Source organism: Ranitomeya imitator, chromosome 5 (assembly GCF_032444005.1).
Source record: "Ranitomeya imitator isolate aRanImi1 chromosome 5, aRanImi1.pri, whole genome shotgun sequence".
In the NCBI taxonomy this organism is placed as follows: Eukaryota; Metazoa; Chordata; class Amphibia; order Anura; family Dendrobatidae; genus Ranitomeya; species Ranitomeya imitator.
This window is the reverse complement of record NC_091286.1, coordinates 562,311,516-562,331,349: the sequence shown is the minus strand read 5'-3', so window position 1 is coordinate 562,331,349 and position 19,834 is coordinate 562,311,516. Positions and strand designations below refer to the sequence as shown.

Genomic DNA, 19,834 nt, shown 5'->3' with positions numbered 1-19,834 from the left:
TTTGGAGTCCCCTTGCTGTGTTTTACATGACGTTGCCATCGTCAATTCCAGGTGGTTGGGGTCGTCTGCAGAGTTTTTTTACTCATACTATGGCCTAGGATTCAGAGGTCTGCTCCAAAGCTTCAGTGTCTGCTAGTCAGCAGAGCAGCCCACCCATGAAGCAAGCTACACTGCCTCTTTATCTAAGTACTAATTTTTAACTGCATCTAGCCCTGGAAATCCTTTTGGGCCTAGTAGCATTTTGTGCTACTCAGCAGAGTACCGCACCCATGAAGCAAGCTACACCGCCTGTTTATCTAAGTACTAATTTTTAACTGCATCTAGCCCAGGCAATACTTTGAGCCTAGTAACAATTTCTGCTACTCAGCAGAGTACCCCACCCATGAAGCAAGCTACACGGCCTTCTTCCTTTCTCAATCTAACCCCTCGGCTCTGGGGTGTCTGCTCTCCCTCCAGCTCTCAACTTCTCACAGGTGGACTACCGCGTGTATTCACACTTTGGGCAATCTTTTGGGCCCAGGCATAACAAGTCGTCGAGGTAATGGATAATATGTGCCCCCTTAGAAACGTCCATGACGACACATTCGAGGAAGCAACTAAACGTCTCAAATAGTGAGCAGGATATGGAGCACCCCATGGGCAAACAGCGATCTATGTAGTATGCTCCTTCGCAGAAGCAGCCCAATGGGAGGACACTATTCAGAGGCACAGGTAGTAACCGGAACGCCCCTTCAATGTCTGTTTTGGCCATTAGGGTGCCCCTTACCGACTTCTTGACACGCATGATGGCCTCGTCAATGGAGGTACAGTACATAGTACTGTACTTGGTTCCACGTCGATGTTGTCGTTTACTGACCTGCCCCTTGGATATGACAAATGGTGGATTAGTCTGAATGTATTGGGTTCCTTTTTGGCACGACTCCCAACGGGGGTACCACTACGTCTTCTAAAGAAAGTGTTCTGAATGGACCCGAAGCCATTCTACCTAAAGATATTTCTTTTAAAAAAAATTTTTGTAACGACGTCTGGGTGTTGGTATGCTGATTTTAGATTTTTACTCCAGCCTTTCTTGATTTTAGAAGGGCATGACATGCCTATATCTGTGTCTCCTCCTCCTTTTACTCCTCCACCTCTCTTTTCTTTTCGCATGACTATATGTAGTTGTGACTTTTCCATGTGTTTGTTGTGTCTTCTGAGCAGTTTGTCAGCTTTTAGACACCTTTTAAGGTGTTTTCTATGTGTTTGTATGTGTTTGTGTTTGCCTGCCATTGGTTTCAATTGGGTTCGATTCGACGTTGTTTGTCGAACTTTCAGTGATCATTTGTCGAACACGCCCCAATTCGACGAACTGAACCGAACTCTTAACACTAGGGGGGTGGCTCAACACTAATTAAGAGGATGTCTGCAGCTGATCTCTCACTTCCTCTTGGTGTTCGATTTGTCCGAAGGTGAGGACAGTGACGCCAGCGCTGATAGGGCACCAAGCTCATGTGTCAAAAGAAGAAAGTATATGCAAAACAACCAGGGATCGCCAAGAAAATTAAAAAAATGCAAAAATTCTTTATTTCTAATATATTATTACAAAACCAAAGGCAAACAATTAAAAATCCACTAGGGATAAATCGCACAGAAGAGATCCCAAAAACATTATATAGTGTATAATACACAAACGTCCTACAAGCCGCGGAGTGTTAATAGAAGCTTGCTAGATAAATACTGGGGGACTGCCCAATGTACTCATGGTGCTATCACTGCCAAAGTAACTGACCAATACAAATCAGCACTTGTCATACAGTTATATTAAAAAGTTTGGGCACCCCTATTAATCTTAAGCTTAATTCACCCCCTACATCCGATCACTGGCTCGCTCTTCTTACCTGCATCTCAAAAACATTTCTAGAATTCGCCCTTTTCTTACTTTCGACTCTGCAAAAACTCTTACTGTTTCACTTATTCATTCTCGTCTGGACTATTGTAACTCTCTACTAATCGGTCTCCCTCTTGCAAAACTCTCCCCGCTCCAATCTGTCCTGAATGCTGCAGCCAGGATCATATTCCTCACCAACCGTTACACCGATGCCTCTACCCTGTGCCAGTCATTACACTGGCTACCCATCCACTCCAGAATCCAGTACAAAACTACTACCCTCATCCACAAAGCACTCCATGGCTCAGCACCACCCTACATCTCCTCCCTAGTATCAGTCTACCACCCTACCCGTGCCCTCCGCTCCGCTAATGACCTCAGGTTAGCATCCTCAATAATCAGAACCTCCCACTCCCGTCTCCAAGACTTTACACGTGCTGCGCCGATTCTTTGGAATGCACTACCTAGGTTAATACGATTAATCCCCAATCCCCACAGTTTTAAGCGTGCCCTAAAAACTCATTTGTTCAGACTGGCCTACCGCCTCAATGCATTAACCTAACGATCCCTGTGTGGCCTATTTATAATAAAAAAAAAAAAAAAAAGGTTCCTCGCATCATGTTCTCATACACTTTATGCAGCATTAGCCCTCTGTGTCTGTACTGCTACATACTGGTTCATGCAGCTTTACATGAACACCTGAGCCTTACACTATGGCCGGTCCGAATAACTAAAGCAATTGTTACCATCCACCTCTCGTGTCTCCCCTTTTCCCCATAGTTTGTAGCTTGCGAGCAGGGCCCTCACTCCTCCTGGTATCTGTTTTGAACTGTATTTCTGTTATGCTGTAATGTCTATTGTCTGTACAAGTCCCCTCTATAATTTGTAAAGCGCTGCGGAATATGTTGGCGCTATATAAATAAAAATTATTATTATTATTATTAATGTTTTACAAAAATTGTTTTTTTTGCAACAGCTATTTCAGTTTCATATATCTAATAACTGTTGGACACCGTAATGTTTCTGCCTTGAAATGAGGTTTATTGTACTAACAGAAAATGTGCAAACAAAATTTGACAGGTGCATAAGTATGGGCACCCCACCAAAAAAGTGACATTAATATTTAGTAGATCCTCCTTTTGCAAAAATAACAGCCTATAGTCGCTTCCTGTAGCTTTTAATGAGTTCCTGGATGAAGGTATTTTTGACCATTCCTCTTTACAAAACAATTCCAGTTCAGTTAAGTTTGATGGTCACCGAGCATGGACAATTTTTATAAAACATTAAGCTTAAGATTAATAGGGGTGCCCAAACTTTGTCATATAACTGTACATGATAAAAAATATGCAGTAACTTCATCCTTATGCTCCTATGGGGATAAACATATAAATGGTACACGAAGCCCAATATGCTATAGGAAAACATTAAGCAATGAAAAAAAGGGTCTGACTTAAGGGAAGGTACGAAATAATATACAGTGCCTACAAGTAGTATTCAACCCCCTGCAGATTTAGCAGGTTTAATAAGATGCAAATAATTTAGGGCCTTCAAACTTCAAACAAGAGCAGGATTTATTAACAGATGCATAAATCTTACAAACCAAAAAGTTTTGTTGCTCAGTTAAATTTTTATAAATTTTAAACATAAAAGTGTGGGTCAATTATTATTCAACCCCTAGGTTTAATATTTTGTGGAATAACCTTTGTTTGCAATTACAGCTAATAATCGTCTTTTAGAAGACCTGATCAGGCCGGCACAGGTCTCTGGAGTTATCTTGGCCCACTCCTCCATGCAGATCTTCTCCAAGTTATCTAGGTTCTTTGGGTGTCTCATGTGGACTTTAATCTTGAGCTCCTTCCACAAGTTTTCAATTGGGTTAAGGTCAGGAGACTGACTAGGCCACTGCAACCCCTTGATTTTTTGCCTCTTGAACCAGGCCTTGGTTTTCTTGGCTGTGTGCTTTGGGTCGTTGTCTTGTTGGAAGATGAAATGACGACCCATCTTAAGATCCTTGATGGAGGAGCGGAGGTTCTTGGCCAAAATCTCCAGGTAGGCCGTGCTATCCATCTTCCCATGGATGCGGACCAGATGGCCAGGCCCCTTGGCTGAGAAACAGCCCCACAGCATGATGCTGCCACCACCATGCTTGAGTGTAGGGATGATATTCTTGGGGTCGTATGCAGTGCCATCCAGTCTCCAAATGTCACGTGTGTGGTTGGCACCAAAGATCTCGATCTTGGTCTCATCAGACCAGAGAACCTTGAACCAGTCAGTCTCAGAGTCCTCCAAGTGATCATGAGCAAACTGTAGACGAGCCTTGACATGACGCTTTGAAAGTAAAGGTACCTTACGGGCTCGTCTAGAACGGAGACCATTGCGGTGGAGTACGTTACTTATGGTATTGACTGAAACCAATGTCCCCACTGCCATGAGATCTTCCCGGAGCTCCTTCCTTGTTGTCCTTGGGTTAGCCTTGACTCTTCGGACAAGCCTGGCCTCGTCACGGGAGGAAACTTTCAAAGGCTGTCCAGGCCGTGGAAGGCTAACAGTAGTTCCATAAGCTTTCCACTTCCGGATGATGCTCCCAACAGTGGAGACAGGTAGGCCCAACTCCTTGGAAAGGGTTTTGTACCGCTTGCCAGCCTTGTGACCCTCCAAGATCTTGTCTCTGATGGCCTTGGAATGCTCCTTTGTCTTTCCCATGTTGACCATGTATGAGTGCTGTTCACAAGTTTGGGGAGGGTCTTAAATAGTCAGAAAAGGCTGGAAAAAGAGATAATTAATCCAAACATGTGAAGCTCATTGTTCTTTGTGCCTGAACTACTTCTTAATACTTTAGGGGAACCAAACAGAATTCTGGTGGGTTGAGGGGTTGAATAATAAATGACCCTCTGAAAAGACTTTTCACAATTTAAAAAAAAAAATAAACAAAGAAATAACATTCTTTTTTGCTGCAGTGCATTTCATACTTCCAGGCTGATCTACAGTCCAAATGTCACAATGCCAAGTTAATTCCAAATGTGTAAACCTGCTAAATCTGCAGGTGGTTGAATACTACTTGTAGGCACTGTATGGGAGCTAAATACTTCACCCTAATTCAGCCAAATAGTCGCCCCCCCCCTAAGCAAGCAGTCCGGCTGAGTAGGTACAAGGACCCACGCATTTCGACACCCACGGTGTCTTTCTCAAGGTATATTACCTTGTACCTTCCCTCAAGTCAGACCCTTTTGCAGTGATAGCAGCATGAGTACATTGGGCAGCCCCCAGTATTTATCTAGCAAGCTTCTCGTAATACTCCACGGCTGGTAGGACTTTTGTGTATTATACACTATATAATGTTTTTGGGATCTCTTCTGTGCGATTTATCCCTAGTGCATTTTTTATGTTTTTAATTGTTTGCCTTTGGTGTTGTAATAATATATTAGAAACAAAGAATTTTGTAATTTTTTATTTTTTATTTTCTTGGTGATCCCTGTTTATTTGCATGTACTTTCTTATTGTGATATGTTTATATTAATATGCATTAGGTGATCCCAGTATACTTATTGTATGGATGGTGCCCGCTTACACAACTTGCTATTTGCCAAGCTCATGTGTAATATCATATCACAATAAGAATAATTGGGAGCCATGCATGCTCGCGCCATCACACTTCCTCCACCATGTTTTACAGAGTGTGTGCTGTGCTTTGGATCATGAGCCATTCCAAGCCTTCTTCATACTTTCTTCTTCTCATCATTCAATTAAAGGCTGAACTTAGTTTAATCTGTCCTACGAATGCCTTTCAAGAACTGGGCTAGGTTGTTTACATGATTTTTGCCAAATTCTGATCTGGCCTTTCAATTTTTAAGGCTGATTAATGGTTTGCACCTTAAGGTGAACCCTTGGAATTTGGCTTAGGAAGTCTTCTCTTTGTGGTAGACTTAGATTCCGAAACATCTACTTCCGGGAGAGTGTTCTGCACTTGGGTGGCTGTCATGAAGGGTTTTTTCTTCATAATTAAAACATTTATTCGATCAGCCACCACTGTTGCCTACCGTGGACGTCGAAGCCTGTATGAGTTCCCGAACTCGCCAGTATGCTGTTTTATTTTGCAGAATGTACCAAACTGTTGATTTGGCAACTCCTAACGTTTCCGCTATCTCTCTAGTGGATTTTTTTTCAGCCTAATGGTCTGTTTCTCTTCCATTGAAAGCCCCTTTGACCTCATGTTGTGGGTTCACAGCAACAGCTTCCAAAAGCTACACCTGGAATCTGCTCTAGATCGTTTACCATTTTTTTTTACAGATGATGGATTAAAGGGAACCTGTCACCAGGTTCTATAATGCTGTATATCTGCCCCTAACCTGACCTGTAAGAGAAGAGATTTTACTCACTTGCATGACAGTCTGGTCTGAGGGGTGTATACAGTATATACAACATACAACAGTACATACATATAGACATACAGTACATACAACATAGAGTACATACTCACCATCACCTTGATCCCTGAAGCCCTTGCTCACCTGTAAAAAATATTAAAATAATAAACAAACAATATACTCCGTGATCCGCAGATATCCAATTAATACGAGTGTCCCACGACGATCTCCCGTGGAGAGCAGCCACAACTGCTGATGCGACCGCCCTCCAGGGGCTCCAGGATACATCCTTCCGCACTGTATCCCTCCGCCTCTGTGAGAAAGAGTTCCTACTCTCACTTGTGGCTCTGCTGTGTGGGAAAATTCCCACGCAGCTTTGCCATAAAGTGAGACCCTGAACTCAGTTAACCTCTTCAGTGATGCACTGCAGGAGCCATGGCCTCCTGTCAGTGTGTCACTGGAGGCCCTTTAGAGCAGTGACATCATCCGATGTCACTGTTCTATAGAGGAGATCGTCGTGGCACACTCGTTATTAATTGGACTACAGCGGAAAGTGAGTATACGGTCGGTTTATTATTTTTAATTTTTGCACGCGATCGATAATGGTAAGTATGGTGAAATTAAGAATATTAAAATACTTTTTTCTGGCTGTGTCTCTTTTTTAATTTTTAACTCTTTCACTACTATAGGATTAATAATAGATAGGCGTCTTATTGACGCCTCTCCATTACTAACCGGGCTTAATGTCACCGTACATTACCAAGGTGACATTAACCCCTTATTACCCCATATCCCACCGCTACAGGGGAGTGGGAAGAGACGGGCTAAGTGCTGGAATTGGCGCATCTTACATTTCAGGGGCGGCTGGGTGCTGGTATTTGTAGCCGGGGGGGCAAATATCCATGGCCCCTCTCTATATCAGCCCGCAGTAGCCTTTCTGGCTATAAAATATAGGGGGACCCACGTCATTTTTTTTTTTTGGGGGGGGGGAGGGGTCCCCCTATTTTAATAGCCAGTAAAGGCTACATAGACAGTTGCGGGCTGATATTCGTAGCCTGGGAAGGGGCCATGGGTATTACCCCCTTCCCAGGCTACAAATATTGGCCCCCGGCCTTTGGCTTTCCCCCTCTGGCGCAGAAAATTGCATGGGAGCCCACGCCATTTTTTTTTTTTTATTAATTTTTAATTATTAATCAACCGGCCTTGCTAGTATATATCTATCTGGCTACTTTCACACATCAGGTTTTTGCCGTCGGGCACAATCCGGCGAGTTTTTAAAAAAAAAAAAAAAAAAAAGGTCCGTTTTTTTTCCTCCGCATCCATTTTTTTCTCATAGAGTTGTATTAGCGCCGGATTGCGCCTGATGGTCACATGTTCCATACGTTTTTTGCCGGATCCGTCAAAAAAGCTGTTTCCAGCGGACGGAGAAAACGTACAGAGGAACTTTTTTTTTCTGTCCGGTGAAAAAACACCCAGCAACTGATCCGGTGAAAAACTTATGAAACTGAGATGTGAAATGATGAATCCGGCCTCCGAATCCGTTTTTTCATGCATTTTTCCATTCAAATCATGCACATTTTCTGTTCTCTCTCTCAACAAACTGATGTGTGAAAGTAGCCTAACTATCCATATATCCATCTACATCTATCCATAGATATATCTATCCACACATACTGTATATCTATAGATATATTCATAGATCTACCTATTCATATATCTATAGATCGATCTGCGTTTTCTGCTGCGGATTTAGTGCAGAAAAATCCGCAGGCAAATCTGGAACGTGTGCACATACCCTCACTGTAAATACATCATTGTAAATACACACCTGTGCTTTGTATCCCCCCATCTCATTGTAGATTGTAAGCTCTCACGAGCAGGGTTGTGTTATTTTGCTTTAATCATTATATTATTGTTTCTTATGACTGTTGTGTTTGAAACTGTTAAACTGTAAAGCGCTGCGGAATATTTTGATTCTATATAAAGATTATTATTATTTTATATACCGGTATTTAAGTTTTTTTTTTACTGGCTTCAATAGTCTCCATAGGAGACTTGAAGCTTCGATATCCTGATCACCTGTGCTACACATAGCAGGGCTGCAAAACCACAATGACAAGCACAGGGGTGTCCTGCAGACCCTGGGTTGTCATGCCTACAAATCTGCATCCTGCGATCATGTGACCTCTCGCCTAGCCAAATCCGTTCTCATACTTTACACTGACGAGGGCCAATAGCCCGGAACGCAGTGTCTGCAAATTGAGATTCTGATTTTGCTTTTATCTTCAGTCATATTGCAAGACACGTTAAAGGGTTGATTGTGACTTGTAGGATCGCTACTTCCAACAGATGGCGATATAGTGTTCAAGTCCTCTTTTTTTTCCTGAAGAAGCAATTTGCATATTAAATTTCCCAGAGGAGCATTGCACGGCAATAAGCCACCTTACCTTGACAAGCCAGAGCTGGTATGTCTTTCTCCACAAGAAGAATCCTTACCCCTTAGGCTGCCGTCACACTAGCAGTATTTGGTCAGTATTTTACATCAGTATTTGTAAGCCAAAACCAGGAGCGGAACAATTAGAGGAAAAGTATAATAGAAACATATGCACCACTTCTGTATTTATCACCCACTCCTGGTTTTGGCTTACAAATACTGATGTAAAATACTGACCAAATACTGCTAGTGTGACGGCAGTCTTAGACCCCAGAGATTGACAGTGGCATTTAACATGTTAACAGGTACGCGTGGATCGCGATTCCACCTGCGGCTGTTGGGGGCACATGTCAGTTGATCTGATCACCTGTCATGTACTTGGGGGTGGCGCTGGACTAGTCTCATCTTTTCTCTGGCTATATTCCCTATAACAGACTTCGATATTAGCAGCTCGTGGTTTGGGCTGCATGAATCGGATGACAGGTCCTCTTTACGGGGTTCTCTGGGAACAGAAAAAACTAAATAAGTGAAGGAAATGTCTTGATAAATTAATTCAAGTACATTTAATTAGCAAATCACAATTGTTTTGTCTAGTGAGGTAATCGCTATATAATTAAAATGGCCGCCACCGTTTTACACTGACAGAAATCTGTCCAAGAATGTTAGGACTGAATCCTATGAGAATGTGCAGTTGGAAACTCTGCTGTGTCCTGGAGATGCTTATATAGTTACACAGAAAGATCGGAAACACAGAAGTGTGGTCAGCCTCTTCTTACCTCTGCACTTTTGGTATCTCCAGTATTAGATCAGATAGACAGGATGGACAGCAGTGTGAGCAGCCTCTTCTTACCTCAGCACCTCTGGTATCTCCAGTATTACATCATACAGACATGGTGAACAGCAGTGTGAGCAGCCTCTTCTTACCTCAGTATCTCTGGTATCTCCAGTATTACATCATACAGACATGGTGGACAGCAGTGTGGCAGCCTCTTCTTACCTTAGCATCCCTGGTATTTCCAGTATTGCATCATATAGACATGGTGGACAGCAGTGTGAGCAGCCTCTTCTTACTAATTGAGGTAGTGAAAACACGGCACTCATACAAAATAGGATGGGAGGTGCTGAAGTAGGGCGTCCATCCCGAAACAGTGCAAAAATAGAAAAGAACTTGGCACTCAAATGGTATTGTGGCTTGAAAAGACAAATTGTTTATTGTGCATCCAGATCGGTATGTGACCGAGGTCACTGGAGAAAAGCGCTTTTCTCCAATGACCTCGGTCGCATACCGTTCTGCGCTGGCACACAGGACATTCCTGAGCATCCAGGCAACCTAAAAACCATTGGATCTGCAAACGGCAGGACATTGATAAATTACGACTATACCAGTAAAATTGTTCTGATGAAGGTCCGGATGTGGACCGAAACGTTCAACCTTTTTGCTTTATGGATTCACAATAAACAATTTTGTCTTTTCAAGCCACAATACCATTTGAGTGCCAAGTTCTTTTCTATTTGCAGACTCTTCTTACGTCCGCATATCCGGTATTTCCAGTATTACATCATATAGACATGGTGGACAGCAGTGTGAGCAGACTCTTCTTACACCAGCATCTCTTGTATATCCAGTATTATATTATATAGACATGGTGGACAGCAGTGTGAGCAGCCTCTCCTTACCTCAGCATCTCTGGTATATCCAGTATTATATCATATAGACATGATGGACAGCAGTGTGAGCAGACTCTTCTTACCTCAGCACCTCGAGTATTATTATTATTATACATTTTTATAGCGCCATTTGTTCCATGGCGCTTTACATGTGAAAAGGGGGCAAATATAGACAAATACATTAAACGTGAGCAAAAACAAGGCACTAACAGGTACAGAAGGAGGAAGGACCCTGCCCGTGAGGGCTCACAGTCTGCAGGGGATGGGTGAGGATACACTAGGAGAGGGTAGAGCTGGTTGTGTGGTGGTTTAGTAGGTTGAGGATCACTATAGGCTTGTCGGAAGAGGTGAATCTTCAGATTTTTTTTTTTAAAGGTTTCCATGGTAGGCGAGAGTCTGATGTGTTGTGGTAGAGAGTTCCAGAGTATGGGGGAAGCACGGGAGAAATCTTGGATGTGGTTGTGGGAAGAAGAGATGAGGGGAGTAGAGAAGGAGATCTTGAGAGGATCTGAGGTTGCGTGTAGGTAAGTACTGGGAGACCATGTCGCAGATGTATGGAGGAGACAGGTTGTGGATGGCTTTGTATGCCATAGTAAGGGTTTTGAACTGGAGTCTCTGGGCGATAGGAAGCCAGTGAAGGGCTTGGCATAGGGGAGAGGCTGGGGAATAGCGGGGAGACAGGTAGATTAGTGGGGCAGCAGAGTGTAGGATGAATTGGAATGGTGCCAGAGTGCTAGAGGGGAGGCCAGAGAGTAGGAGGTTGCTGTAGTCAAGGCGGGAGATAAGGGCATGCACTAGTGTTTTTGTGGTGTCGTGGGCAAGGAATGCGGGGATCCTGGAAATATTTTTGAGTTTGAGACGGCAGGAGGACGCAAGTGCTTGGATATGTGGCTTGAAAGAGAGGGCTGAGTCGAGGATCACCCCGGGGCACCGGGCGTGTGGGACTGGTATACTGGTATCTCCAGTATTACATCATATAGACTTGGTAGACAGCAATGTGAGCAGCCTCTTCTTACCTCAGCACCTCTGGTATCTCCAGTATTAGATCAGATAGACATGGTGGACAGCAGTGTGATCGGCCTCTTACTTCAGCACCTCTGGTATCTCCAGTATTACATCATATAGACAGGGTGGACAGCAGTGTGGGCAGCCTCTCCTTACCTCAGCATCTCCGGTATATCCAGTATTACATCATACAGACATGGTGGGCAGCCATGTGAGCAGACTTTTCTTACCTCAGCACCTCTGGTATCTCCAGTATTACATCATGTAGACATGGTGGACAGCAGTGTGGGCAGCCTCTTCTTACCTCAGTATCTCTGGTATATCCAGTATTACATCATATTGACATGGTGGACAGCAGTGTGAGCAGCCTTTTCTTACCTCAGCATCTCCGATTTATTCAGTATTACAGTACATCATAAACATGGTGGACAGCAGTGTGAACAGACTCTTCTTACCTCTTCTTACACCAACATCATTGGTATATCCACTACTACATCATATAGACATGGTAGACAGCAGTGTGAGCAGACTCTTCTTACTCAGCACCTCTGGTATCTCCAGTATTACATCATACAGACATGGTGGACAGCAGTGTCAGCAGCCTCTTCTTACCTCAGTATCTCTGGTATATCCAGTATTGCATTATATACACATGGTGAACATCAGTGTGGGCAGCCTCTTGTTACCTCAGCACTCATGGTATCTCCTACATATGAAGAAGGGTGGAGGTTCCTACTGCACACGTTCACAGGCACATATCCGAACACGCTAGGACAGGTTTCTCTCAGTGAAACAAGACGGCAGCCATTTTAATTCTATATTGATTACCTCCCTAAACAAAATTATTGTGATTTGTTAATTAAATGTTAATTAAACAATAGTGCAAAGCAGGTTACATTATTTACATGTTTGAACCAGTTTTTGAAGTCCCATACAAGCATTATCAATTTTTCTTCTGAATAGTTAATAACAATTTTGCTAATGAACAGATGAAAGGTGTTGTGCTGCTTCTTAAAAAAAAAAGTTGCAGTAAATGCTTTAAAATAACAAATACAGCACTTCACTTTCCAATTTCTTTCTAACTTAGTGCCATACAAGCTGCCAGCGATAACATGCTATACTGGTATATGGAAGCTGCAGTTACTGCAGTGCTCATATGCCACGTGTGCTGGCACCACAAAGGGACGATGATAGGACCTCACTGGTCACTTGCTGGCAGCTTGTGATTAGGCCAGTAGGGACCACCAGTGCAAAGAATGTAAATGCACAGAATAGGAGATGAGGGACTACAAGATGGTTGGAGGTCCTGGTATCTCCAGCAGTTCTATAAAGATTTCATGGGGTGATCGTTCTCATGCACAACCACTGCTCCATTCAAAGAGGGAACACTAGCCATCCAGTCTGATGGTTTGTGGGTGACTTAGCAGTTGGAGTCCCACCCATCGTTGAGAAATTAAATTTTTCAAATTTTTTTTTTCAACAGAAAACTAACATTACAAAAAAAATGTGACTGCCACTACAAATCAATTTAATCACAACAATCTAAATAACAAGTGAAAAAAAGAAATGGCGTCATACTAACTTTTCTGCTCTGTCATGTGTAGGGTGTACCACAGAATGGGGAAGAGACGCTCCGTGTCAACTACAGAGAATAAGCCATCTTCGGGCTGCTGTGGTGTAAAAAAGCCCAAACTGTGCCCTTCTGCTGGCAGTGTCCAGCCCACAGCACCACATAACTGCCACCCCCACGAGGACAAGACGGTGGGGCCAGGAGCTCTCGCCCCACTCTCCCGCCCTAATGGGACCACAAGTGGAAGGGAGCAGTTGGTGGTGACGGCTGACATGGGCTGCTACTGCTTTGATGTTCTTTATTGTCATCTGCACGGCTTCCCACAGCCACGTCTGCCACGTTTCACCAACGACCCCTAGTAAGTGATAATCTTAAAGCTATATTTCTCATGGTTCTTACAGATTGGTAAAATGCAATACTAAAATATGTTGTTATATCAAGGAGAAAACCATACTTTCCCGTGCTTTCTTCCTGTCGGCCATGTTCATAGTTGTTGGAAAGGTCTACGATTTGGCTGCTGATCTGCACTCGATGCTTGTCCACTCCATATGTGATCTCCATTCTTACAATCTTATGACATTCACCTTATCCACTTCTTCTCTCAATTGAGTCTATTAAGAGAAGTGGAAGAGAGGTTGTCACATGATCGGCTGCAATCAAATCACATATGGAGCAGTCAGGTAATGAATGCCAGGAGTGTAAAAACAGCTGAATCCTAACAGTGAGTACATTACACACTATTCGGAATCTACATCTTAGAGTCCCTGTCAAATCCTATCAATGTTCCTTTAATATCCCCATAACAGCTCTGAAGGTATCCAGTAACTAATGTACAAATAATAAATATCTTAAAAAATGTTAATGCTGCTTGGAAGGGTTAACTTCTGAAAATGAATTGCAACCAAAGATTGCCTTGTGCAGGCGTGTACTACGGAGGACAGAGAATGAACTTCAATCAAATATTGCAGCCAGCATGCAGCCAGCAGGTAAGGAAAGGGTGAATCAAACACCCAAAAACCCCGCCTCCATGGCTGAAGATTGTTCCCTCCAAATTCAGGTGACAGAGTCCCTTTAAACGCATGTTCACAGTGGCCACAAAACATTGAAACCTACAAGAGAAAAAAGTAAACGAAAACCCTTTTGTAACTAAGTAAAAAAGCAAAAGTGCATTTAAATAACAGAGTTTTTAGTAATACTGTTTTTTGATAAAAAAATAACACAAAAGCCATCCCACCTCGTCACGGTAACTCTGATCGGGACAATCCTACACTGTCTAATATTAAAACCTTACATTGTGTCAATGTTGACCTCTGTGTGAATAAGGACTGCCCCGATCAGAGTTACCGTGACGAGGTGGGATGGCTTTTGTGCTATTTTTTTAATCAAAAAACAGTATTACTAAAAACTCTGTTATTTAAATGCACTTTTCTTTTACTTAGTTACAAAAGGGTTTTCGTTTACTTTTTTCTCTTGTAGGTTTCAATATATACAGGAGATGACACACAGGTATATACGATATACAGGAGGAGATGACACACAGATATATATACTATATACAGGAGGAGATGACACAGGTATATACTATATACAGGAGGAGATGACACACAGGTATATACTATATACAGGAGGAGATGACATACAGGTACATACTATATACAGGAGGAGATGACACAGATATATACTATATACAGGAGCAGATGACACACAGGTATATACTATATACAGGAGGAGCTGACTTACAGGTATATACTATATACAGGAGGAGATGACACGCGTATATACAGGAGGAGATGACATACAGGTATATACTATAAAAAAGAGATGACACATAGGTATATAGAGGAGGAGATGACATACAGCAGGTATATAGAGGAGGAGATGACATACAGCAGCTATATACAGGGGAGATGACATACAGGTATATACTATATACAGGAGATGACATACAGGTATATACTATACAGTATATATAGGAGGAGATGACATACAGGTATATAGTATATACAGAAGAGATGACATACAGGTATATATACTATATACAGGAGGAGATGACACATAGGTATATACAATATACAGGAGGAGATGACATACAGCAGGTATATACTATTTACAGGGGAGATGACATACAGGTATATACTATGTACAGGAGATGACATACAGGTGTATACTATATATAAGGGAGATGACAAACATGCATATACGGAGGGGAAAATGAGGGATGTGAGGTGAAAATAGTGGAGTGATCGGAAAATGACATGTGTGGTCGAAATGACAAGTGTTAGGGGGGAATGAGAGGTGTGAGGGGGGAAATGAGAGGCGTGATGGGAAAATAAGAGAAGTGAGGTGCTATAACTAACCACAGATATTTACTACTAGTTTTCTATAATTCCCCTGAATAAGTCCTCAAGATTTTATTTTTCCTGCCATAAAACACTGTGTGTTGGCACTCACCCTCCTGAATAAAATTGGAATCTCTGTTTATCTAACGCATCTTTTATTTATTTCATTAGTATTTGGTGGGAATGTTCCTTTGAATACAATCTGCCATACAATTAGGTCATAGAGTGGTAGGTCCTGAATAAATATCGGGTTTCTTGCTTAGAGACCCATCACTCCCTGAAGAAGCTATGCGAAACATGCATTGCATTCTTTTTTTTTTTTTTTTTTACTTTTACTGCTGATCTTCAATTATTTGTTATTTTAATCTTATTTGTAGTGCAACAGCACTTTATAGACTAAATCATCCCTGTTCCCATTTGGACTCCCAGTAAGTATGTCTTTGGAGTGAGGGAGCCAGGAGTTACACAGAGGAAACCCACACAAACATGGGGAGACCATACAAACTCCCTGCATATGTTGTGGGATTTGAACCCAGGACCCCAGCGCTGTAAGGCTATAGTTCCAACCACTGAGCCACCGTTCTGCCTGTCAATATATAAGTGAAACACTTCTCTGACAATCTAGTAACAACTGTGTCTTGCTCTTCTACATCTTATATGCTTTTTTTAAATTTGTCATATTTTATGTAGTTTTTAACCTTTTTGGATTGTCAACTTGATGTTCCTAAATTACTTTCTACACTTCTGAATACATGATGTTATTATCCTCATGTAATAAAGGATAGTGGGCTTCTTTTTTGGTTAGTCATTTCCCAGTCAGCCTGCTATTCCTGGACCATTGCTCGTGACGCTGAGATTGGGGTGTGCTGTTCTCCATCTGACCGCTGATGATGAGGTAGAGTGGTCGCCACATACAAAGCTGTGGCTGAATCCTTGTCTTCCTCGTCTGAGAACCGAATGATGGATTGAGTTCAGGAGAGCACACGGGATGTATTTCCTCTGACATTGTAGGAGGGTATGCTCCGCATGGTACTGCTGTCCTATGCCCGGTCACTGGTCGGACATTATGAATTACAGCCAAATCACACGTTGGCGATCTCCCCTAATGTTACCATCTTGGAAGACCTAGTGTAGGTCACGGGCTACACCACCACCCAGCTTTTATATGCCTCTAACGAGAAATGTCATACGATCTGGGGATGATGGACTGATGCCTCTGCCACAAACACTTAATATATATTATTGGAAAGTTAGTACAGGAGCCCACCCCATGTATATCTGCACTGCTGCACACTGTGTGGCCATACTGCGCTGTGCTTGGAACCCATCTTCCTTTTTCCTCCTTTTTTTTATTTTTTTCTTAAATATTCCTTTTAACATCTTTTTGGGCCCCAGTTGAGGTCGTATGATAGAAGATTGTTGTTAATATTGACTTTTTAGGATTTTTACATCCCATAGGTGGCGATAGAGTTTGGGGTCTTTGAGGCTATTTGCTCACTAGACTCCTCATCTGCTTGGTTTAATTTTCTTCTTAGCTTTTCTTTTGACATTTATGTCGTGAGGTTAGTTCTTTATGAAATTTTATATTTAATTTTGTACTTCATCTTACTTTACCTTTCTTTTTTATTCACTTTTCCCATCTCTAGCCCTCTCTTTGTCACGTGGAAGGCTGGACGTGACAAGCGTCTTCGTGGCTGTATTGGCACTTTTTCCGCCATGAACTTACACTCAGGACTCAGGGAATACACCTTAACCAGGTACTTTAGACCGCATAAAAACATTTACTGTGCACATACCCCATATGTAGGGTGTGCAAATATATTCTGAAACATACTGTACATATGTACAATATTGTAACTATAAGGCCACTTGTCTGTAAATGGACTGTAATGCTAGTAAAGTGAGGAGAATGACTTTTCTGCACTTATACATTCCATTATCTTACTGGTTTGTGTTTTTAATCATAATTTTTACTTATTTGTTAACTGCTTCTGATCTGTTTATAGTATATTGTTCATTTAGCATGGACCTTAATGTGCATTTGTACTATCGTGCGTAGGCATCCTCCCTATGTAAGATCACTAATGGTGGAGACTTCTACGGAAAAAAATGAGGGCCCTCATCAGCAGCAGTGACATATAATATGTTACACAGATACATGTGGATTGTGTACTGAACATAAGCAGTGGACAGTCGGAAGAGCTCACTGACGTCTACAAGGTCTCCTGACCATACACTGACTAATGGTGCATTTACATGTGCTGATTCCATCAGTGCACCTTAACCCATTTACACAGGTCACAAAACCAGTATAGTGGTCACTGGTGAAATGTGGACGAGGGATGGCCACAGGATAAGGGGTACAGCAGCAATCAAACATGTACAAAAATTAGATTATAGAGTATGGCTACGTTCACACTAGCGTTCTGCTAGTGTGCGTCGCCTTAGCGTCGGGCGACGCAGCGGCGACGCACGCGTCATGCGCCCCTATGTTTAACATGGGGGACGCATGCGTTTTTGTGTGTTGCGTTTTGCAACACTTGCGTCTTTTTTGCAGCTAGCGTCGGACCAAGAAAACGCAACAAGTTGCATTTTTCTTGCGTCCGATTTTCGGCAAAAAACGACGCACGCGTCGCAAAATGCAGCGTTTTTGCGTGCGTTTTGCCGCGTTTTTGTGTGCGTCGTGCGTTGCGTCGCTGACGCAGCGGCGCGCAACGCTAGTCTGAACGTAGCCTAAGAATATTTACTAACCAATTTATAAAACCAAGGAAAGGATGGCAGTTAAACAGTGTATAAGTAACAAATACAATGACAGTAGTTACACTCAATGACACAAATTCTTTCTATACGCAGGTACACTTAACAGTTATATGAGAGCAAAATACAACACCATTAACCCTCTTTATGCATAAATCAATAAAATCACAGTATTGTGCCAGTATTTTATCAATCGCCTACTCGAAGCAGTTTTCAAAGTGTCTCTTACAGAAGAGGCCTTTTCTCCTAACTAACTGGACCTCTATAAGGCTATTTATATATGCGCATGTATATTCAGATGTAAGATGGTACCAGTACATCCTAAAACTGAAGTAGAAGGGTCTTTGCTGGGCTGAGTCCCGAATAATGAGAAACACCGTCTTGAAGCTCTTGGGGAATGCCGGTCTCTCAAACGTAGGGCTTCCTTATGTCCTTAGAGATAAGGCCTCACGTGGCCTAGCCCAAGATGCTGTATACTTGGTTATCCTCACCGAGTCGTCTCATGTCAAACCAAAAAACGAGTCCCAGAGTCACCAACTAAAGATCCAGAGTCGCACTGCCCTATCCACACTTTCTCCAAGGATTCGCAGCTTCACTCCCACCCTGGACTCTTCCTTTCACTCCTCCCAACCACACGCCAACCTCCAAACCGGCCAACCCCAACCCTCCCCCAGGAACCGAACTACGGCTTCTCGCCGCTGCCCTCTACTGGTCAGATCATATATTACATCACAAATCTCCCAACGATACAGTCCACTGTGATTAACCCTTACATTCCATTCCACTAAATTGTTGATGTCTTGGCAAACAGCACCAGCCGAGATCTGGCCCCACTCAAAGTCTTTTTGGAGGTAACTTTTGTAAAGGGACGCCTACTGTGAGATGCTTGACTTATGTAAGCCAGCAGGTTCCAAGGACTCTGTAGGGCCCTCAGCTTCTCTCCCTCTGTAGTTGCAGCTCTGTTTTGGGTGCCAGAACTGCACTGTCTGTTAAGCTCGGCGTAACCAGTACAGTCCACCATTCGTCATCCTTGTAATCTTCCACTAGGGGTCTGTTGTTCCTGCTGGACTCAGGTCAAGGTTGTCTTGGAGGGTCGATGAAACAACAGGGGCCAGCATGTTCCTATGTAGTCAGCGTACCGGACCCAATCCGTATTCTTGCTTCACATTGTAGACTAGTCCATGCGGAATTACCTGCTTCAACACCTTGTAGAGTTCTGACTCTCAGCGAACATCCAACTTTCCTATGGTAGACTACATGGACCAGCACTCTGTGTGAACGGTTTAGATTGGACTTAACCACGGTATCGGGGTCACTGATTTTGTTGCTTGCCTCCTAACAACTGGTGAATAGTTTTCAGTCTGGTTTGGTGCTCCCGCACCCATGATTCTGGAGTGTGGTCTTTTTCTTCGGTTTGAGTTAAGTTTGGACACTTCTCTTCCCAACTGTCCGAGTAGTAATATGTAGAGAGTGTAACCAGTAGTGATATGCACTCGGTTATTGTAGGCCCATAGCATTTCAGGCAAATAATCTGGCCACTGCAATTTATTGTCTCACTCCAGGGTTTGAAGCATCTGCAGCAGTGTTCAATTTAAATCGATCACAGGCCCCATTTTTCCTGTGGGTGATACGGCGTTGTTCTGGACCTCCGAATCCCACAGATCTCGGAGCGCTTTCCCATGACTTTTACTTGAAAGCATTCTCCTTGGTCAGAGAGAATCGTCCTCGGACATCTGTATTCCTGAATGAAGTGTCTACACACGACCCTTGCTGCTGTCTCTGCGGTTTGGTCTTTGGTCGGTACAGCCACCGCAAACTTTGAAAAGTGAT

The 19,834-nt window shown here is 42.8% G+C and overlaps 1 protein-coding gene across 1 annotated transcript in view; it reads left to right on the top strand.

The window, feature by feature from the left end:
- AMMECR1L (AMMECR1 like) overlaps positions 1 to 19,834 on the top strand; it is an 85,541-nt gene that overhangs the window by 19,342 nt on the left and 46,365 nt on the right. Inside the window, exons 2-3 of the mRNA XM_069727680.1 lie at positions 12,943 to 13,266; positions 16,894 to 17,004. Coding sequence (XP_069583781.1) covers positions 12,956 to 13,266; positions 16,894 to 17,004 — 422 coding nt within the window. The 5' untranslated portion in view covers positions 12,943 to 12,955. The remainder of the gene's footprint in view (positions 1 to 12,942; positions 13,267 to 16,893; positions 17,005 to 19,834) is intronic.